Consider the following 24,753-nt stretch of genomic DNA (forward strand, 5'->3'; position numbering starts at 1 on the left):
TGTGACGGGAAGGCTGAATCAGGGAGGCCAGTGGGATAGGGAACAACCGAGAACAAGGCACCCTGACACTGTGTGAAGACATGCTGAGGAAACACATTGCTTTGTAGGTTAACCTAAAAGAAAAAAAATCAATTAAAACATTTAAAAAACAAAACAATTGGAGCGGGAAATATGTAAATACAGTTTCTATAGGCAAAACTTTAAAAAATTAATGAAGTTGTTAGAATGAATTTTTGGATTAGCCTGTGTCAGCTAGATGGGGGGTGGGCATCAGGTACTTCCAGACTCATAGAGGATGCGCCCTTCCTTCTCACAGCCTTCAGCTCCTCCTGGCCTTGATGTTTGCTTATCCAGCAAATTTCTAAGAAGGGCATAGTGTCATTATTCCAGTCGCTGGAAAGTTCTAGGAGCCACAGACAGAATGAATGACCTCTGCTTTCTAAGTCAGTCCTTTGTGACTGTGGGGAGGGAGAGAGAATCCTCAGGAGAGGTGTCTAGAAGGGGCTGAGTGGCGAGTGCAGGTCTTTATCTGTGCAGTATACCGAACTGTTTTCCCATTTTATTGAGCAGGTGGGAAGAAGCAAGGCGGGGAGGGCATCTTTCCCTCACCCATGCCACCGAATGGCAGATGAGGGGTGGGGTCAGATCTCCCATGCACACTCTTGGCTAGATCATCTGCTCCCCTGTCAATCAGGTCAGGTCTAATGTGCTGCTCAGGTAAGGTGCAGGGCCCGCTCTCCTGAGTGCTGCAGGTGGTGAAGGGGCAGGGCGAGCTCTCTCTGGTGCTGCAGATAGTGAGGGGTGGGGTCAGCTCTGTGCATCCCTATTCTCACTGCCCTCAGTGGTAACAGGAGCCATGGACTTCGACACAGACTACAGCTGCAGCAGGGCCACAGACCTAGACAACACCATGGCCCCTAGTGGCAGTACAGGCCACTCAGATTTGTATTGGCCCCAGCAGAAGCACAGCCCTTGGACACTATTATGACCCTAGGTGGTGGCCCAGACCCCCGATGTCTACATGGCCCTTGGTGGTAACATGAACTATGGCTATCAACACAGACCATGGCTGCAGTTGGACCATGGATCTAGACATGGTCCTTGGCAGTAGCATGGGCTCTGATGTCACCATGACCCCAGCTGGCAGTGCAGGTCACTCCGATTGGCATGGATCCAGCAGCAGTGTGGCCCTCAAACAACAACATGGCTCCAGGTGGTGACCCAGATCCTGAGTTCCTGCAACGTTTTTGATGGCAATAAGAGCCTCGGGTATCAACGTAGACCCTGACTGCAACAGAGCCACAGACCCAGACATGGCCCCGGTTACCCCTTGGGCTTGTACGACACCATGGCCCCAGGTGGCAGTGCCTGTCACTCAGGTCTGTATGGGCTTGGCAGTGAGTGACACAACCCTCTGACACCAATATGGCCAGAAGCGGCCTCCCAGATTCTGGGCATCTATGTAGCCGTTGGTGGCAACACGGGCTATGGATATCAACACAGACTCAGGCTAAGGAAGGACCATGGACTTGGATGTGGTCCTTGACAGCAGCCAGGGTCTGGATGTCATTGTGGTCCTAGCTGGCACTACAGATCACTCATATCAGCATGACCCCAGCTGCTGTGTGGTCCCTGAATGCCAACATGTCTGCAGGTGGCAGCCCAGTCTCCAGGCATCTGCTTGGCCTTCGATGGTAAGAGGAGTCACTGACATCAACATGGACCCAGACATGGCTCTTGGCTGCAGTTCAGGTCCAGAGGACACCATGGCTCTGGGTGGCAGTACAGGGTACCCAGATTGTACAGCCTCGCTAGCAGCTTACCCTGAAAGATCAACATGGCCTCAGCTGTTGGCCCAGGCTACTAGCTTCTGCATGTTCCTCTGTGGCAACAGGAGTCACGGACATCACACAAAGCCCGACCACAACAGGGTCACAGGGCCATACATGGCATTTAGCATTCTGGGCCCAGATATCACCATGGTCCTGGGTGGCAGCACAGGCCTCCTAGATTGACATAGGCCTATGGTCCAGGGTGAAAGTGCAGGCCTCCCAGATTGGCATGGTCCCTGTGGGGACACATTCCTTGGACACTTGTAGGCAGAGGCTGCTTGTTGGTTCCCGGCCTCCCAGACCCGAAATAATCACACAGAAACTATATTAATTACAATATTGTTTGGCCAGTAGCTTAAGCATATTTCTAGCTAGCTCTTACATCTTAGTTTCATAGCAGCATTGTTTGTAATAGCCAGAACCTGGAAACAACCTAGATGCCCTTCAATGGAAGAATGGATGAAGAAAGTATGGAATATATACATATTAGAGTACTACTCAGCAGTAAAAAACAATGACTTCGTGAATTTTGCATGCAAATGGACGGAAACATCTTAAATTAGCCCATTTCTATTATTATATATTTTACCACCAGGCTCATGGTTTACCAGTAAGGTTCTGGCTGGTGGATCCAGTCTTTCTCCTTTGGTGGCTACATGGCATCTCTCTGATTCTGTCTACTCTCTCTCTACATCTCTGTTCAGATTCCTGCCTGGCTTTACTCTGTTAAGCCATTGGCCGAAAGCAGCTTCTTTATTAACCAATGGCAATAAAACATATTCACAGCACACAGAGGGGAATCCCACATCAGACACTGATATGGTCACAGATGGTAGCCCAGACTTTGGGCATCCTCAGGGCTTTTGGAGATAACAGGAGCCACAGATATCAAGACAGACCCCCCCCCCCCACAGCTGCATCAGGGCCAGAGCCCATGACATGATCCTTGGCCGCAGCCAATGCCCGGACGTCACCATGGATCTAGATGGCAAGCAGGCTATCCACGTCAGCCTGTTGATCACCCTCACCCCCTAAGACCCACCTCTCTCTCCAGCACATGAATCATTCGGCTTCTTCCTCTCTCGCAATTTCCCATTCTGTATTCACTCACCATAATAGTGCCCAAACACCCTGTACCAGAATTATCAGGTCGGACGCTGGTTGATTTCTACCCACCCAAGCCAGAGGGCATGATGCGGAGCACCTGCCATCCTCCTCATGCCCCGAGTCCTCAATTAACCTCTTAATGGAAAGCATCCTAGTCTGGAGCAGCAACGCAAAGTCAGATGCATAGAGCAACTTTGTCGTCATGCAGCTCTGTTCCTGCTAGTGTCCCTTGTCCCTTGCTGATTATTACCATGTGAATCAAACCCCTCCTTGTACAGTGTCCACCCACAATAGTTTTGTTATTAATTTATGCAGTCTTTATTTAAACCAGATAGCAGAGTAACAATAGAAACATTTGTGCCGCCTTCCGGATTTCCCTGTGCGCTTATCTCTTTCTTTTCAGTCCTAGGAATTGAACTCAAGGCCTAGTGCATTCCGGTGATCTACTGCTGAGCCCCAGCCCCAGCACTTATATAGCTATCTTGCCTAGTTATTTAAATAAAATTATTTATGTTGGCCGGGCGGTGGTGGTGCACGCCTTTAATCCCAGCACGCGGGAGGCAGAGGCAGGCGGATCTCTGTGAGTTTGAGGCCAGCCTGGTCTACAAGAGCTAGTTCCAGGACAGGAACCAAAAGCTACAGAGAAACCCTGTCTCGAAAATCCAAAAAAAAAAAAAAAAATTATGTTGGGCATGGTCTGCATGCCTTTAATCCCAGCACTACGGAGGCAGAGGCAAAGACAGGTGGATCTCTCTGACATCCAGACCAACCTGGTCTATGTAGCAAACTCGAGGCCAACCAAGGCTACATAGTGAGCCCCTGCTTCAAAACAATAACGACAAAGCCAAAAGATTACCTTATTATCATTTTGTATGTATGGTGTGTGTGTGGGCCATGCGGAGGTCAGAGGCCATTCGTGGAGAGTGAGTTTTCCCTTCCTCCTTTCTGTGGGTTCTGGGACCGGAACTCAGGTTGTCAGGCTTGCACAGCAAACACCTTGACCTGAACCATCTCAGCAATCCCGGACCAGAGCCTTTTATTTTTTGAGGTGAAAGGCTGATGCCCTAAGACAGGGAGAGCAGAGGACAGGGACTGAGTTCCCCCATCCCTTCCTGTTGGGCAGTGGCTGGATCTACTTCCCTCACCCCCAATCTTCACCATTTGTTTTTCTCAGGCTCCAACCACTGTTTTTATTTTTAATTTGTTGGTTTTTTTTTATTTATTACTATTTCTGTTTTGTTGAGATAGGGTTTATCTGTGTAACAGCCCGGTTGTCCAGGAATTCACTTTGTGTAGACCAGGCAGGCCTTAAACTCATAGAGCTCTGCCTGCCTCCACCTCCCGAGTGCTGGGATTAAAGGCATGAGCCACCACCGCCCGGCCCGGGAATTTACTTTGTAGGCCAGGCAGGCCTTAAACTCATAGAGATCTGCTTGCCTCTGCCTCCTGTGTGCTGGGATTAAAGGCGTGTGCCACCTTTTGGGTTTATTTTTATGTATCTGAGTATTTTGCCTGCATGTATGTACATGCATTGCATGCATGCCTAGTGCTCACAGAGGCCAGAAGGCACTGGAACTGGAACTGGAGTTGGAGATGGTTGTGAGCCACTATGTGGGCTCTAGGAACCAAATCCAGGTCCTCTGCAAGAACAGCCAGTGCTCTAACTGCTGAGGAGTCCCTCCAGCCCTATCAACCACTATTTATGAGCAAGCCCTTACTGAACTCTCCTCAGGTTTCCAGGGTGTAGGTGTCTTAGTCACTGTTCTGTTACTGTTAAGAGACACCAAGACCAAGGCAATTCTTACAAAAGAAAGCATTTAGTTGGGGGCTTGCTTACAGCTTCAGAGGCTTAGTCTATGACATCATGGCACTTAGTGTAGCACACAGAAACCATATTATTTAAACTACTGCTTGGCCCAATAGCTCTAGCTTCTTTTTTTTTTTTTTTTTTTTTTTTTTTTTGGTTTTTCGAGACAGGGTTTCTCTGTGGTTTTGGAGCCTGTCCTGGAACTAGCTCTTGTAGACCAGGCTGGTCTCGAACTCACAAAGATCCGCCTGCCTCTGCCTCCCAAGGGCTGGGATTAAAGGCGTGCGCCACCACTGCCCGGCTAGCTCTAGCTTCTTATTGGCTAACTCTTACATCTTAATTTAACCCATCTCCATTAATCTGTGTATCACCACGTGAGAGTGACTTACCAGCAAAGTTTCAGTATGTCTGACTCTGGCGGTGGCTCCATGGCATCTCTCTGATTCTGCCTCCTTTCTCCCAGCATTCACTTAAGTTTTCCCTGCCTACCTCTGTTCTTTTGCCCTATCACAGGCCAATATAGTTTCTTTATTTATTAACCAATAAAAGCAACACATAGATGGAAGGACCACCCACACCAGTAGGGCTTGGTCACAAAGATCAGATAAGAAAGTATTAGGCTGGGTGGTGGTAGCTCATGCCTTTAACCCCAGCACTTGGGAAGCAGAGGCTGGCGGATCTCTGAGTTTGAGGCCAGCCTGGTCTACAGAGTGAGTTCCAAGACAGACTCCAAAGCTACACAGAGAAACCCTGTCTTGGAAAAAAAAAGAGTATCGGATCCACTGGAACTGGAGTTAAGGATGGTTGTGAACCACCATGTGGGTGCTGGGAATCGACCCCGAGACCTCGGCCACAGCAGCAGTGCTCTTAACCAGCGAGCCATCTCTCCAACTCCAAGTGTGTACCTTTAAGAAGGCTGCCACTCTCTTCCACCTGCTTTTAGGCCGGAGTCCTCATTCCTGGTCCACAGCACCCTCTGGTGGTTGCTAAGCGGCAACACTAGGGCCAGTTTCAGCTCAGGATTCCTCTGAGACAACACATTCAAACACTGGTCATTGCACTGTGAACTGAGGCCCAATGAGGGTAGGAGTTGCCCAAGGTCTCATGGAGGGGGTACTACATACCAAACAGTCTAGAAATACTTTGATAAACAGGTTATTTGTTTTTTTTTTTTCATTTAAACACTGCTTGGCCCATTAGCTCTAGCCCTTACTGGCTAATTCTGATCCGATCAACCCATTTCTAATAAACTGTGTAGCACCGGTCTTACCGGGAAAGATTCAGCATGTCTGACCTGGCGGCTTGCTTCATTGTGTGCGTCCGGGAGAGAGGAGCATGGCCTCTGCTCCAGAGAGCAGAGCTGTCGAGTCTCTAAACAGGCTATTTGTGATTGGTGAGTGAGCTCAGCTTGTTCCTGTCATCACTCTTCAGAACTCCCTCCCTTTTGGTCTAATCTAGAAGACCCTGAGTCGTGGAGTTCACCCCTGTGCTTCTCCACACCCAAGTCCCTTTTTTGTCTGATGGCTTTTGCAGGAGCTGCCTTCGGTCCTCTCCTTGGTTTGGTCTTTCAGCTCTGCAGGGTGTTTCCTGATGGTCTCACCCCAGTTTCTAAGACATCCTGGTTAGCTATCCTCAATGCTTTGCACCACAATCATCCTTGCTTTCGTCTTTGCCTTCCCCTTGACTGGTTTCAGTGCCCTGCAGGACATCTGTATGCTGGGCAGGTGCTCAGCGTTCTGAGGACATCGACAGAAAGGCAGGTGACAAGAGACACAGCAGAAACCGCTTTAGAGAAAGTCTGGAGGTTTATTGAACAATCGGAGTCACAACTGAACGTGGTAGGTCATCCTTCACAGGTTCAGTCTTTCAGGCAGGAGGGATGGCTGGTCTCGGGCTTTCCCCACAGAATCCCTGTCTCACTTCCCAGCTTTCCTACCTGCAGCCCCTGGGGATCCAGCCGTCCAGCTAGTCACAGAGCAGAGCGGGGCATATTAAAGTCCTGAAACCTGGGACCACTCTCACCCCATGGTGCCAACAGGACCCTGGCTCAGCATCAACACTGAGCCCAACTATGACACGGATTTGTCATAGAAAGCGTTAGGGGCAAGTTGATGAATTCAAGGGCAGAACTGCATGCATGCGCCATCCCGTTCCACTGCCAGTCTTTAGGAAACTACAAACACAACACCCCCTAAGCGCTGGATGCAAGCTGCCTAACTGGGACCAGGGACTGCTGAAGCCAAGAGTCTGCGATTCCCAGCTACGCACAGGAATGACTGACACAGGGAAGGCCGAAGAGACACCATGATGCTGACTTTGGAAACGCCCATGAGAGCAGCCTGCTGCCATCTGGCTGCTCTCAAAGCCAGGAACTCCAGTTGGCAGGGGAGGGTAGGACAGCTAGCCACACGAAGGCCTTAGCCTCACAGCAAGGACACTCTGCATTCCAAAAATGTTTCCAGAATCTTCTGGGCGCAGGGGCTGTGGGGGAATGCTGCCTTTCTAACCACATCTTGTTTTGTGATCTCGGCCTCTGAATAAAGCTTTGGAGGAAAAGGCGCTAGCCGCCTGGCCCGTCACTTGGCCAGTGGCATGTCCACAGGTCCTTCTGCCTGTGTGGACTGTCAGCTAGTGGAAACCTAACTCTTTGAGAAAAGGATTTCCAAGCCTGACATCAAAACAAGGTGGGAAGTAAGCATTTGCAGTCAGCCACCAAATCAACCTGGCCCTTCCCGTGACATTACCTCCTCAAGTCTTATGCCTTCAGGTCGGACAGAGTTCAGCTCTGTCCGTGAGCTCTGAGGTGAGCTCAGAGGAAGTGGCCACCTAAGAAGGGGAATGAACCAGATGAGAACGGTCATAAACAAGCTACGTTGGGGATGGCTTGTGGCTGCCCCTGCCTTAATCATCTGCTTGGCTTGACATTACCTGGAAATCTAGCTGGTCATCTCACCCCTGATAGTGAGGGACTGGCAGAGCACTTCTGGGGGTTGGCATGTCCCCTGCACAGGCTGCCAGGGCCCTAGAACTTGCAGGCTCCTCGAGCCGTCCTGTCCAGGGAGGGCTCCTGCACAGATAGGCAGTTGCCCCTGTTGTGGGGTTCTCTGGGTCTCAGGTTCTGCTTCAAGCCTAGCACTTCCTGCCTGAGTCCCTCAGCTCACAGGACCTGCACAAGCGCCCCTCCTCCACCCGCCCCTGTTTGTTTGTCTAGCAAGGCACTAGGAAGTGGTTCAAGTTTAGGGAATCGGCTGTTCGGCTGCATTTTCTCTTTGTAAAAGGCACAGTTTTTATTGTAAAGAGGCCACAGTGCTCTCTGAGGACTCGACTCCCCTTGGCTGCAACCTGCATCCCCACCGGGTCCTAGACACCTGTCCACCCCCTTTTTGATTCCTTCCTAGATGGCCACAAGGACACCAGGAATCCACCCGAGATCTGTGCCAGCACAGGGGCCATGTGGCGGTGGCTCTACACCAGCCACCTGGCCAACCCGGGGGCTTGCTGACCTCAGGACCAGAATTACTAAGGCAGAGCTCTGACCCTAGAACCGTGGATCGGTTACTCCACTGGTAAGGTACACGATCAGGTGGCCCAATCTTTGGAGGGTGAGTTTTTGTTTGAGACCCCCAGAACCCTGACATGGGGTTAGGGGTGATCTGGTGAGGGGACAATAGCTCATGAGATCCTCACTATTAACAAGGCTGCAGCTGTGATGCTCAGGCACTGGTCCCCCACGGCCTCCACTCCTAGGGTCACACATGGGCTCGGGTCAGGGGTTGCATTGGATGCCCGCATACCCCATGGCTCATCTTAGCTTTGGATAGAACCGCAGGACTTTTCAGAATCTCCAGGGTTCTGTGAGGTTGGAACCACAAAGGTCATTATCTGGGGGAATGCTGCCCCCAGCGGACTCTAGAGGTGAGCACCTCTCCCATTCCTCTCTGATACAGGGAGCTGCCAAGGAGAGACATAGAGAAAGGACTTTGGAAGCATGGGCTGGGAGCTGTTCAGTCTGGAGGTCTACTTAGTTAGCTGAACTAGCCCTGAAAACCTGGTACCCAGACAGCCCTGAAACTGGAATGGGCATCTGAAATGCCCAGAGAGCCAGGGGAGACATCCTTTACATCTGGCTACAGAGTGAGGGGGCCTTTGCCTAGTGATGGAACACTCTGAGGTCCCAGTGGGCTCTCACTGCCCTGGACCAACACAGAAGCTGGGCAATAATGGCAGTCTCCCCTGGGACAGGGACACTGCCTTGCCAGCGGCTGCCACATAGGCTTCAAAGCTGTTCCAAGGCCAATGCCACCTTTCTTTCCAGGGCACTGTCATGTCTGAACAGCCCGAGAGCCGAGCAACCTCATAGGACTAATTTTCTGGCCTGAGGCTGCCCCAGGTATTCCTCCCCCTTAGGGGACATGTTGACAGCCCGAGGAGCTCTGCTATAAAACAAGCAGGCTCTGCCTCCTTACAGCGCCATTTGTACGGTCTCTTCTCCCTCTGGCCCCACCACACAAGCGCTTCAAGAACCCTCTGTCCCAAGCCATTTGGCCCAGCACCTTGGTGCCCACAGATGCCCTTCTCCCATGGGAGGAAGGTTGGTAAGCTCCACAGCAACCCGAGGGGGCTCGTCGAGGAGGTCTGAGGACTCAGTTTCTGTTGAACTTTTCTAAGACCGTAGAGTTGGTGTGTTCAAAGAGCCACTGCTGGGTGAGGGAGGAAGGGTTGCAGGCGTTCATGAAGATCCTGTGGTCGCTTTCGCTGCAGTCCATGCAGCTGCCGCTCACAGGGTGGTACAGGGTCTTGTCCTACGGGACAGGGAGGTTGTCAGGTGGGGGACACAGAAGCCACGACAGCAACGAGGAAGCAAGAAGTCGATTCGATTGATGCTCATATCCTGCTGGCCTTGCTCTTGGCCAGATATGGCCCAGCATGTACCATTTCCTTGGGATGGATGCTACTTCCAAGCAGGACCTTTAACGCAGCCTGCTTCCAACCAAAACGCTACTTGGTCCCTGCTGTGGGGCTTGGCTGCTTGTTTTCTTCCTTTTCTTTTTTTCTTCCCTCTCTCTCTCCCTTCTTTCCTCCCTCCCTTTCTCCCTTCCTTCCTTCTTGTGTCTCACTACATAGTTCTGGCTGACCTGGAACTTGTTATGTAGACCAGGCTAGCCTAATCTCACTGAGATCTGCCTGCCTCTGCCTTCCCAATGCTGAAATGAAGATGTACACTACCACACCCTGGCTGGCTTTCTTTTTACTTCTCTCTCCCTCCTTCCCTCCTTCCTTCCTTCCCTCCCTCCCTCCCTCAAGACAGGGTTTCTCTGTGTAGCCTTAGCTGTCCCAGAACTAGCTCTATAGATGAGATTGGCCTCAAATTCACAGAGATCCTCCTGCCTCTGCCTCCCAAGTGCTGGGATTAAAGGCACGTGCCACCACTTCCCCGGGTGGCTTTCTTTTTAAAATGCATGAATCTGGGTTTCCGCCCTCTCTCTCAGAGCTAGATTAACAGCAGAGAGGATGAGTGGACAGGATCCACAGGGAGAAGCAGGAGGCATTGCACTCCCCGGTCTGCTCCCCCATCCCGCACTGCTCCCCCATCCCGCACCGCTCCCCACCTTGCGGTACTTCCACAGCTGGTTGCCCTTCATGCTGTGGCAGTCGTAGAGGGTGACTGGGCTAGTGTGGGAGACAGCGTCGAAGCAGAACTTCTTGGTGTGCTGAGGGTCCCCAGGCCGGATGTCCTCCCTCCAGGTGAAGGTGAAGACCTGCGTACAAAGGGGCATCAATAGAAGCAGCAAACACTGAGAACACCCTTCATTGTTTGCCGGTTTGTTTTCTGAGATGGAGTCTACTGTTTGATGGCTCCATTGTGTTATACAGACAGGGATAGTCCTAAGCTCCCGATCTTCTTGCCTCCAGCTCCCGAGTGCTGAAATTATAGGCACGTTCTACCATGCCTGGCTTGCTAACCATCAATACTCTGTCCCGACAGAAAGTGCATAGTTGCCACCAGAGACCTGCTTTCTCTTACTAGAGATTCAGCAGCACCTACTAGAACTCTCTAACATTGGAATCACAGTATGTCTTCCCCTCCTTGTCTATCTGCCTTTCTTTCTTCTCAACTCAATCTCCTTATGGGCACTCTAGCAGCCAGCACATTTACCGACATCTCGCTCCCTGATGTCACTGTCCTGTCTGCCTCTCGTGCGTCTTTCCCCGATGTCAGGGCTGTCCCCAGATTCTGGGTTAAAAAGCAGCCCACTAAGAACATTTGTGCGCAAGTCCGGGTACACAGTGAGGCTCCAGGCCAGCCAGGGCTACGTGATAAGCCTCTGGAAGGCTGGGATTGTGCTGACTTCACACAGCGGCGTGGAAAGGATGGCCAGCAGGGCCGGGTCCTCCAGGAAGGAGATGCTGACCTTCCTGTACCCACCGGTGATTCCCACCAGCAGGGTTTGCCTGTGCACTGCTCAGGACTCTCCCGCTTTTTGTGAGGAGGCCTGAACAGTGAACACTGCTTATGCTTTTAGTACATCTGTGTTTTTAATTCATATCAACAAGAAAATAAACAGTGACAGAAGCTGGCAAGGACACAGGGCAAGGGGCTCTGCTACCCTGGGGAGAATTCAACGTTCGTGCAGCCCCTGTGAAAATCGGTGTGGAGGGGCCTCAAACATGAAGCCTAACCTACTGTATGTAACCCACTTCTCCTCAAAGGAATCTATGCCAATGCACCAGAGAGGCCTGCTGTTTTACTTATCGAGAAAAGGTCTCACACAGCACACACTGGCCTTGATCTCCCACCTCCTGCCTCAGCCTCCAGAGGGCAGGGATTAATTGCAGGCGTGTGCCGCCATGGTCAGTGCTGGGGTGTTGAGGATTAAGTCCGGGGCTTTGCACACATGGGGTAAACACTAGAGTCACTGAGCACTTGTTTCCCAGTGCTTTTTGTCTAAATTTATATTTATAGGCCGGGCATAGTGCACACCTTTAATTCCAGCCTACCGGAGGCAAAAGGGCAGGAGGATATCTGAGTTTGAGGCTGATCTGGTCTAGATAGCAAGTTCTATGACAGCTAGGGCTACATAGCGAGGCCCTGCATAGCATGAGTGTGTTGGTCAGGGGAAACTTTTGGGATTTGGTCCTCCCCTCAACCCTGAGTTCTGGGGATTGAACTCCGGTTTTCAGCCTTGAAAAGCAAGCACCTTTACTGCTGGGCCATCTTACCAGCCAGCCCCGTTTAGGGATTTTATAAGCCGAGGAAGACAGACAGGGCATAAGCTGCCTTCCAGGTCAGTGCCCTCTCTGAGTCATTACTGTGCAGAAAGGTCCCCAATAGAGCTGGCCAGAGGCTAGTATCATGCTCTTGGATCCACAGAACCATGAGAACTGAGAGCTAATAAACTTCCATTCTTTATAAAGTACTCGGAATACGACATTCAGGTATAGAAACAGAAACCAGAGCAAGCACGTACGTGGACACACACACACACTAGTGAAATGAGCCAAAAAATGCCTATTAGTTACAAGTATGAGGGTGGGGGTTTGTAGGACAGTCCAGATGAACAGTAGTACCCTTCACATGCAGGAATTCCGTCTCCCTTCCCCCGGCGCTCTGGGAGCACCGAGACTTATCCTCTGGTTGACAACGGTCTCTGTTCACTAAGCGTGAGGACCTCAGAGTCCCTCTGGGCAGCCCTTACCTGCATGCTGTTCCAGCCAGCCTCTCCACGGCCCCGAATGCAGGTCTCAAGCCTCAGTGGAGAGCCCAGTGTGCCGTGCTTCGTGTCTGTGCACAGTCCCGTTCCCACATTGCGAATCTGAGGGGACAAAGGAAGGGCAACCGCTGAGGCACCTTAAGGCGTCCACTGGGCCCTGCTGGGCGGTGAGGAGACCAAGACAGGCTGAACTCTGAGCTGCCTTAGAGGAGCTTGCCCCAGGCTGCAGGAGGTCCTCCTGACTGTGAGGGACAGGATCCCAGTGGCTCCCCAGTGATACTTCCTGAAGCCTGGGAAGATGAAGGAGGAAGGAAGGAGGCCAATGTCCTTCAGTGGCCTCACTCTGAAAGCATTCCACCCAGCAGATCCAGGATCCAATTTGACCCCCGTTCTAGGAGCCTGAGGAGTAGCTAGCTGTCCAGGGACAGTATCTTTGCCATCCTTCTAGAATTATTCTTTAGGGCAAGGGAATGACACAAGGAAGCAGGAGTCCTCCCCAGCCCACTCCAAAGAACAAAAATGGCCCTGATCCCATATCTCAGCCATGAAGGCTGGGGACCAGAGCTGCAGATTTGCTTAGGACACACACATCACCAAGAGGCAAGGTGGTGGCAGTTGAGTTAGTCTCGGACGGGCTTCCGAGGTTCTGGTGAACCACAGGAGAACCAGTGGAGATGAGGCCATTACAGCTCAGTTGTTCAGAACCTGACCTCTGTATTCTTAGTCTGCGCTGCCACTGGGATCCATGGGCTAGGAACTTGGTTCGCCTGAAGAGCGTGGTTTAGAATGAGCAAGCTCCTGGGTTCCCGTCCCTGGCACTGCGAGCCCAAGGGCCCAGAGCCAGCAGTTTGTCTCATGGTCAAAGGTGAAATGGATGCTGACCCAGCTTAACTCCTCAGAACACTCACCAGCACAAGAAAACAAAACCCAGCCCCGCCATGACAGGGTCCAAGAGAGAAAGAGAAGAAAGGACCGCGGCACGGCTTTCCTGGGCACGCTCTCTCGATGCGGGTGCCCAGTGGCTTCATCTACACTCACCTCCCCCCACGCTGCTGCTGGGGGCTCCACAGGTGGGTAGAACTTGGGAAGGTCCCAGGCAATCTTGGTCATAAACCACTTGAAGCTCTTGCAGTTGAGGGAGCTTCGGAGCTTCTTCTGGGCCACGACATCCCCGGCTGAGAGGTGGCGGTACTCCGGTCTACGTTGGTATATGTATTCCGCATACTCGTCCATCCACACTTCCGCCACTCGCTTCAGGTTCTGGAATGAAAGATGGACGCAAGGTTCAGGCTTCCCAAGGAGCCCAGGCCAGCCGGGAGCCATCTTACCGGCCCTTGCACCTTATTTTTTGAGGCAGGGTCTCTCACTGAGCCTGGAGCTAGGCTGGTAACCAGTACACACCAGCTATCCTGCCTTCTCCTGGCCGGGCTTGGTTATAGGTGTCTGGTTATCGGTGGCTTTTTACGTGGGTGTCAGGATGCAAACTCAGGTCTCATCGGCACACAGAGAACTTACTAAGCCACTTTTCCAGCTCTTCAAAGCCAATGTGAGTTGGGTTTCTGTCATTACCCACCAACTGGTTGTGGCCAAATTCCATGATAAGAATAATTTGCACCCAGACCTCTTAATTCTTACCAGCAGGTGGGATTTCTCGTAATCCTCAGAGGTTTGAGAGCTTAATGATAAAGCCTCAGGACAGCCAACTATAAAACAAGAACCCATGGGGGAGACAGCCCGAGGTGGGGGCAGCCTTGGGCAGAGCAATCAGGAGACAGGAAGACTAAGATCTTGTGTGTCAACCATGTGAAAATCCTCTATTCTTGCAGTGTGCTCCACTCAGAACACAAGAGCGTAAGTCAGAGGAAGCCCCTGCTTGCAAACCTCCTCCTTCGAACCCAGGCTTCCTTCAGTGGCGAGGGTCCGTTCCCCCGCCCTCAGCACACACAGAACTGGAGGGGCTTGACTTCCATCTTGAGGTTAATCTGAATTTTCCTCTGAAGTGTAACAGTTATTGACACCTGTGTGCAAAGGTTTCCTAAAGGAGCAGACAGCACGGCGGGGGGGGGGGGGGGACTGGACAAATGTTCAAGTGTTTTCTGGTGGAGATAATTGAGTTCTGCAGACCAGATGGTCTCAAGGCACGGCGCTGTAAAACAGCCAGGGCCTAGGTAAATGAGGGAGCGTGGCCATGCACCCATAAAACTTTATGACGTCAATCACCATTTGATTTTCAAGTGTCACAACCTGGTGTCCTAAGTCCCTTGGGTTCCCCTCCAGTGTCTTAAAATTGTGAAAAACCACTCTTAGCTCTTGACCCGGGCAGAAAGTCACCTTCTCCTGAGCATACACTGAGGCATGGTGACACCAGGGAGGCCCTGCATGGGAACCCTGCCCTGTGGAAGGGCTCTGTGATAGATTCCAGAGACAGCCAGGCTTCCTTACAGCCACTGACCCTACTGGAAGAGAGCGAGCTCCACTGGGTGCCTGCAGCAAAGGCTGGGCCTGGCGCAAGTGGAGGGCCTCAGGGTCTGCGCATCAAGAACATTCTAGAACACAGGGACTCTTCTCTTTCCCTGGCCTGCCTGGCCGGGCCTGTCCCCTCCACCCGATGCAGGACTGCCTTTATCATGTTCCAGTTGCAGGGACAGGCCTGTGCAGTAAGACCCGGTGTTTGTTCTAGAGGTGGATGAGCCATTAAGAGAGCATGCTGGCTCTCTCAGGGCCCTGAGAACCTCTAAATGTCATTCAGGAGGCAAGTGCCCTAGAAGCCTGTGAATTTGGTTGCCAAAACGGTGAGCTGACTTTTTTTCCCCCTTTTTGTCTTTGTAGACAGGATCTTGACTATGAAGCCTGGCGTGGTTTTGAACTCTCTATCCCCCAAACACGTTGCACTTGACCCGGAACTAAATGATGGCAGTACAGCTGCAGTTCCGGTGGGCGCAGGCACCTCCCGTGCAGTCATACAGGGGACAGCTGGGCTTACAGAGGAGAGAGGGATGCGCCACTGGGGCCAGCTCATGTCAGACACAGGCCCTGACTCAGGACAGAAGGCCAGCGATGTCAGGTGCCTGAACGGGATTCACGTGAGAGACGGAAGCCCCCAGTCCAGCTCTAGCTGTTAACAGGGGTGCAGCCACTGACACCCGTGTAGACAGTCACAGTCGCTGTGTAGGGAACAGATGCAGGCGCCTGTCAGACTGAAGCAGGAGTAGAAGTTATTTAATGTTTTCACTTCCTCTGTCCAGCCTGGAAGTGGAGAATGGAAGCCAGGGAGAAGGGAGGTCAGTGTGTTGCTACTCTGCGGGGTGCCTGGCTGGAAGGCAGGCTTCTGTGGTGTCACTGAAGCCCTCCAGCACCCCGATATTCATCTCCAGCTTGGGAAAGGATGCAGTAGGGCAGGTCCCGGGTCCTGCTCAGGGGTCATGATCCCCCTGTTCCTAGTAGCCTCCAAGAGTGGCAGTCTCTGGCTTATGAAAAGACTTTGGCTCCGTTTTCCTGTTCTGCATTCTGCAGGGAAGGCCAAGGGCATCTGAGAAGATTTCCATCTCTTGGTGGGCCTGACGTGGAAACCATATCCTCTGCTAAGGGGCTGTCCACAGAGCAGTGGGCCTGGAGGCTGTCGTTAGAGACTCTCGCCACTAGAGGGCTCTGCCTTCCTGCCTTCCTGGCCATGCTCTGTCTCAGCGGTGCTGGAAGCTGAGGAAATAATTCCTGGAAAGGCCTGGAAAACCTGACAGTTGGGAACCCAGGCAGAAGGTCTCCCAGTGCTTCTTTGTTGGGGCATGGCTGCACTCTGGCCTTTCTAGTACTACAAACAGCACTGTATCTTTCCAACCCCACCATCATGGTTGGGCATCTCCCTCACTTATTTTCGAGATCACCCTTATTTTTTAGTTTAAAAAAAAAAGATTTCCCCAGTAAAAGAACTTCCATCCCCCAATTCTTTTGATAATGATTACCCCCAATTTAGTTCAATCCTTGACATGGTTTTCAGGCCAATGAAGCAGATTGACACGTTTGGGCGGGGGTAAAAGAGAGCCATTTATTTTTTATGCCCCCCCCCCACTTCAACAGTAATGACAAGGCTACCGTGTTTGCTTGACACACACTCCAATACACATACACACACACACACACACACACACACACACACACACGTTAATTAAACAAACAAAATCAAAATATAGAGAGTTTGAGGACAGCTTGCCTTGTATAACAAAATCCTGCAGCAAAAGCCCAAACAACAACAAAAAGAGTATCTACAATTAGCTAAATCTTTTTTTTTTTTTTTTTTTTTTTTGGTTTTTTCGAGACAGGGTTTCTCTGTGGTTTTGGAGCCTGTCCTGGAACTAGCTCTTGTAGACCAGGCTGGTCTCTAACTCACAGAGATCCGCCTGCCTCTGCTTACCCCTTGTCTAGCTCTGTGTCTCTGTCATCTCTACTGCAGGCAGCCCTCCTGTGAAATGACCAGCTAGCTCCACTTAACACATGGGTTTCCTGTCTTTCTGTAGCGCTGGGCAGTGCTGAGTTGAAAGGATCAACTTTGTTTTAACAAAGTTCCAAACGCAGCCTCAGAGGAGTCAGGCCCCCCTCCCAACCCCACAGCCTCAGAGGAGTTAGGCCATCCTCCCAGCCCCACCGCCTCAGAAGAGTTAGGCCATCCTCCCAGCCCCACAGCCTCAGAGGAGTTAGGCCCCCCTCCCAACCCCACAGCCTCAGAGGAGTTAGGCCCCCCTCCCAGCCCCACAGCCTCCACGGAGCTGAGCAGGGCTCTCTGTAAAGTCCTTTCAGTTGGCTTTCACTTGGAGACCAGCCAGCAATCACTTAGCCTGGGACCCCCTGGGGCCCCTATGTTCCCCCAGGCTACCCCCAGTTCCCTGGAAAGCCACCGTCTTACCCGGGCCAGGCTGACTCCAGCAGGAACCTTGTAGGGCACATACTTCCTATAGATGTGGCCCACTCTGGAGCAAGGGATGTCCTCCATGCGACCCCCACACATCCACACCTGCAGGGCGAGAAGGGAGGATGAAGGTGATGACTCTATCCTTATGTCCCCAGCCCCTCGGATGCCAGCACACAGTCTGCATGGTTTTCTCAAGCCCTGAACTCAAAAACGGTGCAGAAAGATACCTGCAAGGCTATGGAAAGAGCTGCCAGTCGCAGCTGCTGAGCAAAGTTCCAAACTGCGCAGAACCCACTGCAGACACTGAGATGCACAGGAAGTCAGGGAGAGCTGGAGGTCGAGGATAGGACAGAAACCCGTGGGCACGATGGGGCCACTGTGCTCTTGAATTCACAGCAGCTGTGGTCACCTGCATAAGACCTGCCCAAGACTGGGCGCCATGGGTCAACGGATGGCTCATTGGGTAAAATGCACCTACTGCCAGGCCTTGGGATATGCATGGTGGAAGGAGAGAACCAACTCCCCCAGCTTGTCCTCTGACCACCACATGTGTGCCATGGAAGCCCCCAAATTTATTAATAGAAATAAATAAAATAGATTGGGCCCCTCAACAGTCCCCTTTGAATGAGGTGTTAAGGGATGCCAGGGAGGAAGGGACATTTTCTTCAGTGGTGTAGCCACTGGTAAGGTGTCCGCCATCCTGCGAATAAATAACACTAGTTGAGCTCACTGGTTCCCATGCACACGAGACACGAAAGTAGAAGGGGACAGGCTGGGGAAAAGAAGGGGGTCAGTGGGAGGGGGAGGAGGCTGCAACACTGTCCTCGTGGGCTGGGATGGTTTACGGGGACGAGAACACCAAGTGTGCAAAGGCTCAGGGGTAGGCACAGACACTGTGCTATGGATGCCAGAGGCTTGGAGTCCAATGGCGTGTGAGGGAAGGGAAGGAAGGCGTGGGCTCTTGTCAGAGTGAGGCTAGACAGGGCGTCTTCGTAGAATTCAGTTATACAAAGTTGGCTCTGCTCATAGAATGGGGTGGGTGCAGTTACAACAATCCAGAATCGAGGCCACGGTGGCTTTGGGCATGGAGGGTCCTAGCTGTTTCTGGGACATTAACCAAGTTTTCACATTCCGTCTCCTGTGGAATGAGGGGTTGGCATGGGACACGGATGACCCAAGTTTGGTGCAGCACCCTTACTGGGGGCGCACTGGGGGCTGGGCTTCATGTCCTAATCTAGTCAGGGCTCTCAAAAGGTCCTGGGTCTTACTACGCCCTGCCAAGATGGATGCAGGATTTCCTGTGTGCCATTTCCCATGTGGGAGGTGTTTGAGGCTGCAGTTAGCAGAGGTGCTGTCTGGGAGTGCAGCTTTCCTCGGACAGTGGGAAAGAAGGAAACCCTGGCTAGTCAAGTGAACAGAACGCTGGTCTCAAGCTAATGGGCTCTGGATGCTAGATTAAGGTCAAGGCCAAGCCAAGAAATTTATTTTTTAAAGCAGGAGATATTGATCGGCCACCAGGCTCCCCTCGCTGAGGGCTGATGGACAAGTCTGCTTCTGCCAGGCAGCCATGCCTGCTCACTGCCAGGCCACCAACCTCTGCCTTCCTGAGAGTCGGGTGGTGGTGCCAAGCTGGCGGGGGCGACTTGCCTACCCTGGTTCTGACCATCTCCTGAGACACGTTATAGGTGGAACAAATGAAATCCAAAGTCTTCTTTTCTGTGGGACCTCCAACTCCTTTGGCCCTGGCCATGCTGGCCACCAGCTTGAAGGACTCAGGGTGACCTTGCTCTGCTGGAAGGCTTGAGGGATCCAAGGTGTTCCCAGCACATAGGATGTCCTGAGCTCGCAGAGGATCTGGCTGGGTTTCCTCTCTGGATTCCTGCCCAGGATGGGGGTGCTGCTGGTGGCCGGCTCAGAACGGGAGTTCCCTTCAGGCTAAACCTGCTGTTGACTACTGAGTCTGCGTGGACTACCCAAGAGGCATCTCACACAGGTTGTCGGCAAGAGAGGATACCATCCCTTGTCCCATTCCTCTCTCCCACAGCTCCTTCCTCTGTCTGGAGAACTTCTAGCACCCTGAATTCTGCTGCCTTCCCACCCTCCCTGCAGGACCCTGACTTGACACCTCCAAGGCCACCTCACAGCTAGGGCATACACTTTTCCTCATTGCTTCTCTTTCTCTTTTTTTAAAAAATAATTTATTTAATTTTATCTGCTGTACTTTGGTGTGAGGGTGTCAGATCACCTGGAACTGGAGTTACAGACAGTGGTGGGCTGCCATGTGGGTGTTGGGAATTGAATGTGGGTCCTCTGGAAGAGCAGCCAGTGGTCTTCACCGCTGAGCTTTCTCTCCAGCCCCTTCATTGCTTTCCTCTTAAATACACATGCACAGATGCATCTCTGCTGTCATCCTCCTGCAGCGGTCATGGGCATCTCTGCCGGGTGGCACTCTTCATCTGAGTGGAGGACTGTCCTACTCAGTCCTCCTGGGGCCAGTGACCAGGCCCAGCCAGCTTCAGTGCCCAGCCTTGCCAGCTGAGGTCTCAGGTCTTCCTGTTTGTTTTGAAAAAGGGTCTCATGTGCTTGTGTTCTTAGTCAGGAGAGCAGCCACAGGCTGAAAGGGAAGGCCTTTCGCCCATCCTTCTCTGGATGTGGTCTGCCTTCTTTTTGCATTGGGAGAAGTGGGGCAGACACAGGAGGCTAGAGTGTGTTACTGTCATGGTCTCCATCACCTCTGTCTTGTGACAAACATCTCTCAACTGGAGGGACAGGTTCCCCAAACTGGGGGTTGCCCTTTTCTGGGACAGAAAACCCAGAGACTCAGGTTGGCATCCTGAGTTGTACTGGGCCATGGCAACCATGGCGGGTCCAAGGCCCAGCCCTCGCTCTGCTCTTAGCCAGTTACACGGCACCTTCAGGACCTTCCTTTCTTCCTTCACAGCCAATGCAGCTTCACCTGGGGAAACAAGGCAGCTGTAGCCAAGTCCTCTCCAGCATCCCACCCTCTGACTCCAGGAAGGCCAGGGCTACAGCTGGCTCTGGGACAGACTGACAGTCATCAGTCTAAGGACACACAAGGAGCTTCCCACAGGCTCCCAGAGGCTGCTGGGGAGCGACAGGAGACAGCCCTGGAGAGGGAGCCATGATAGAAACTGGACCTGGAGAACAGGGAGGGTTCCTACCAGGGAACGGCCAGCCCGTCATCCTGGCCTTTACATACGTTATTACATTGTTTTTGGTCTGGGCTACTGGTATAAGAATCCCATCGAATGACGGGTTCAGAGAGGAAGGAGGAGGCATAGAAAGAAATGGTATCTCTGTCCTGAGCTACAGAACCCAGTACTTAACCAGCCTGACAAGATGCCATGTGCCAAGTAGGGGATGCTGACACAATGACCTCTGACCCAGACAGCAGCCCGCTGGAGACGGGGATAGGAGAAAGAAGGGATCAGTGACTCTCTCAAACGCTGCAGACTACAACTTCTCTGTTTTATTATAAAGTCTCATGTAGCCCAGGCTAACCTTAAACTTTGGATTCTCCTGCTTCCTGTTGAGAATCACAGGCATGCACCGCCAAGCTAGTATATGTTGGGGATCGAACCTAGAGCCTTGCACATGCTGGACAATTGCTCTACCAAGTCAGCTCCATCTCCAGCCCCTTGCTTTTTCTTTTTCTTTTCTTTTCCTTTCCTTCCTTTTTTCCAACACAGGGAATTTCTTCCAACACAGGAGGTAGCCCAGACTGGCCTTAGACTCTCCACGCCCCTCCTGCTTCAGTCTCTGAGTGCTGGGAATACAGGTGTGTGCCACCATATCCAACCGATTCATCAATAGTGGCACGGGTTTAATGGTTTACTTATTTTGTGGCAGGAGCTCACAATTGCTGGACAAGCGCTCTAACACCGAGCTCCATCTTCAGCCCTGGAACGGGTCTGCTGGGGTTCTCCCAAGAGGTGTGGAATCGGAGCTAGGTTATTAATCTGTGAGGCCCAGGGGCACAGGAAGATCCATCATAATTTCCGGAAGTGCACTTGGTGTCTTTCAGGCTAGTGTCTTTTCTGTCACCATGAAGGATGGGGTCTCAGTAAAGGGAATCTGGCCCTTGGGAGAGGCCAAAGTGCTGGTTGAGTAGAACCTTGTGTTCTGAGAGACACCATCGCAGATGGACAGAATTGCCATGGGCCTGGAACACAGGCAGGACAGGAGAGAAAGAGAGAGAGCTGAAGGAAGGACGCCTCCCTCCCCGAGGCCAGGCCTACTCATTACATCAGCTCATTCCCCGGGAGAGTGTCTGACATAACTGGATCAGATGGAACGCGAGCCAGCCTCCTGCCTGATACTCCACTGTGGCTTCATTACCCAGTCTTTTGTAAATAAACCGAGCGGAGGAAAAAAACAAACCCAAGACCAAAACCACCATTTGTTCTGCTGCGGTGTTCCGGGAAAAGCCAAGCTGCTGCGTGGCGTTAGGTGGGTCTTTGAAACACATGGAACAAAATGAAGTCCTTTTGGGTTCAGAGATCCTAAATAACAATCCACCATTCTCCACGGCAGAGGTTTCTGGGGAACAAGTTGCCGGGGGACTTGGAAGGGGCTCCGGCCAGTGACACAGCTGCTCTGGGTCACACATCTCCAGCCACAGATATTCACGCCAGGCAATCCTTCAGTTGCCGGGGATGCAGCAGCGAGTAAGACACAAAAGGATCCAGGATCTATTGCGGTTGATTACCTAGCAACACCGCAGTTTGGATGGGTTTCTTTCTGGGGACAAACCTGGAAGACTATGTCATCAATTGATGTTTGGTGGACAGATCCGTGACTTCACTGCACCCATGGAATGTAGCATGTGTCAAACAAGATTACATGTGCTAGGGAGACTGGCCCCACAGGCAAGACCTCTGTGCTAGGGCTCACAAAACCTGGACCAAGGCAAACATCATCATTCATTGAACTGTGTGATGAGCTGGGAGACAACCTGAGGGTGCACATACCCTGAGGAGGTCTCCACCAATAGGCCACGGGTACCTGGGGGAGAGACTTAGACGCTATTTATCTTTCCTCTTGAAAAATACTGATTTTAGTTTTAAGTTATGTATGTATGTGTCTGAGTGTGGGTTTGCATGAGCGAGAGTCGTACTTGCAGAGGCCACAAGAGGGTGTCTGATCCTTGGGAGCTGGAGTTAGAGAGGGCTGTGAGCTGCCCAATGCGAATGCTGGAATTTGAACTCAGATCCTCTGCAAGAGAGCCCAGGGAGAAGCCATCAGGAGTGACCCCAGGGAGGGGCAAAACCTGAAGCAAGGGTGACTGAGTGCAACTGGTTTTTTAAGGCTAGTTTCCCTCTCAATTGCTTTCTTCTCAACAGACGGACATGTGGACTTTGGCAAGCTTTGGGTCAAGCCCTGGTGGCCCAGTCACTGCAGACTGGGTAGTTTGAGTCCTGATTGCTTCAGTGCGGTGGGTATAACAGTGGCACTACCCTCACAGGTGGCTGGGGGGATTATTCAGCCCCACACATGTGAAGGGCTGGTGTGGTATCTTGTTAACTCCGACAGGGCTGGAGGTGAGCTATCACAGGGCATCTGCCCCAGCTGGTTGATGCCAAATATTTTGCTAAATACTTTGGGCATTACCCCTTGGTACCAACATCTGTGTTATCTGGGAGGCTGGTCCTCTCCAAGGGCACAGCACCAAGGACCTGGAGGTTAATAGTGTCGCAGGCTGTTTTATCAAAGCAGGGAAATGTTTGGGCAGGACTCCAAGAAGCCATTTGGAGTCCCCAGGTCTGACTCTGTGGCTAATTCTTTAGATGATACCGACATCTTGATAGTAATACTGTTCTTAAAGACTCTTATTATACAGCCTCTAGCAAGCATGGTCTCATTAATTCTCAACAACATCGAGAGCCATATAATCACTAGCCTCATTTATAGAAACTGAAATTAAGGCTCAGTGAGGGGAGACATTCTGGTCTAAGCCCGCACAGCTGTTACTGGAAGTGGCCGAACCAGGACCTGACACAGACCACCTGGGCCCAGCCCTGAGGTTCCTCACCACAGTGCTTGGCATCCGAATAACACTGCACTGAAACCTGATGCTCAACCCAGTAGTGGTGCTGGTTGTCCCTCACGGGTTAGGGGACCTGTCAGCTTTGGATGCAGGTTCTGTGTGTGTGTTCGCGCGGGCACGCACGCACGTGTGCACATGAATGCCACAGCATGCGTACAGAGGGCAACTTGGGGGAAATGGTTCTTTCTTTCTACCATGCGGGTTCTGGGAACTGAACTCAGGTAACCTGGCTTGGTAGAGAGCGTCTTTACCCCTGAGCCATCTGAGCCCTTGACACTGGTCCTGAAGGACCACAGGAGTATAGGAAAAGCTATTCTTCCCCTCACGGGGGCAGAGCCGTCTTCTCCTGGGGGCCACACACAGAGCTGAAGGTACACTCATATTACTAGTGGGAAACTAGCTGCTTATCTAGCAACTCCTTCACAGTCACTGTTGGCTCCAGGCTGATCCAGAGGCGACAGTAAATATTGACTCATGTCATCCTTAGCAATGTCTGTCAGCTACTAATCTCTGGCTGTGGTCCAGGCTCTGTGCTAAGCACGTTTAGTCTTCTCAGTTAACCTTCCCAGGTCCTGGACTGTGTGCGTGTGTTGTGGTGTGTGTGTGTGTGTGTGTGTGTGTGTGTGAGTTACTGGTCAAGTGATAGGATTAGAACTTGGATTGAGGTCTTTCCAATGCCACCGTAAGAGCTTCTGCCCAGCAGTCTCTGCCAACTCCTGCTGTGACAGGCGCAAGAAGCAAATAGAGTAGAAGGCGACCACATAGGCCAGGAGGGCTTCTGTGAGGCTATAAGGCCTAAGGCCTAGGTTTGTCTGTCTCCATCCTCCCAATGCCGGTGTGTGGCTCCACCACAACCTTCCCAGGCCAAGAGGACACGAATGCTCGCCAGATCTGTGGCTGAGACCAGGCGGCTTGAAGGTCCCTTTCACCCTCTCACTGCCCACTTCCTCAGGGAGTGGTTAGCCAGCTCCCGGATCCTCTCCCCCAGCAGCTGCACATGGGAGAAGAGACTCACCTTGAAGGAGATCTCATACTGCTCCCCTCCCCAGATCTCCAAGCCAGGGTCATAGCCGCCCAACTCCCAGAACCACTTCCGGTCCACAGCAAACAGCCCTCCAGCCATCACGGGAGACCTGTTGGAGAAAGGGCATGGTGTGAGGACGTGCAGTCAGAAGCCCTGCTTCCTAGCCGATGGCGTCTCCAGACACCCAGTTTGTCTACAGGGGGCTCCAAGGCCTCACGGGTGGGTGGGGACCTGGCCTTCTCAACTGTCACTTCCTCTTGTAAACCACTGCATTTTAACCTAATGGATCCCCGGTCCCTTG

General features: G+C 52.1%; 1 protein-coding gene across 2 annotated transcripts in view; it reads right to left on the reverse strand.

Annotated features, from left to right (window-relative positions):
- Positions 1-6,532: 6,532 nt before the first annotated feature.
- Galnt10 (polypeptide N-acetylgalactosaminyltransferase 10) overlaps positions 6,533-24,753 on the reverse strand; it is a 144,350-nt gene continuing 126,129 nt past the window's right edge. For both annotated transcript variants that reach the window (XM_075992527.1, XM_075992529.1), the window contains exons 7-12: positions 24,444-24,561; positions 17,356-17,463; positions 13,497-13,718; positions 12,444-12,560; positions 10,356-10,505; positions 6,533-9,548 (exon numbers count right to left, since the gene is read on the reverse strand). In XM_075992527.1, coding sequence (XP_075848642.1) covers positions 9,390-9,548; positions 10,356-10,505; positions 12,444-12,560; positions 13,497-13,718; positions 17,356-17,463; positions 24,444-24,561 — 874 coding nt within the window. In that variant the 3' untranslated portion in view covers positions 6,533-9,389. The remainder of the gene's footprint in view (positions 9,549-10,355; positions 10,506-12,443; positions 12,561-13,496; positions 13,719-17,355; positions 17,464-24,443; positions 24,562-24,753) is intronic.

Source organism: Microtus pennsylvanicus, chromosome 11, assembly GCF_037038515.1.
Source record: "Microtus pennsylvanicus isolate mMicPen1 chromosome 11, mMicPen1.hap1, whole genome shotgun sequence".
Classification (NCBI taxonomy): Eukaryota; Metazoa; Chordata; class Mammalia; order Rodentia; family Cricetidae; genus Microtus; species Microtus pennsylvanicus.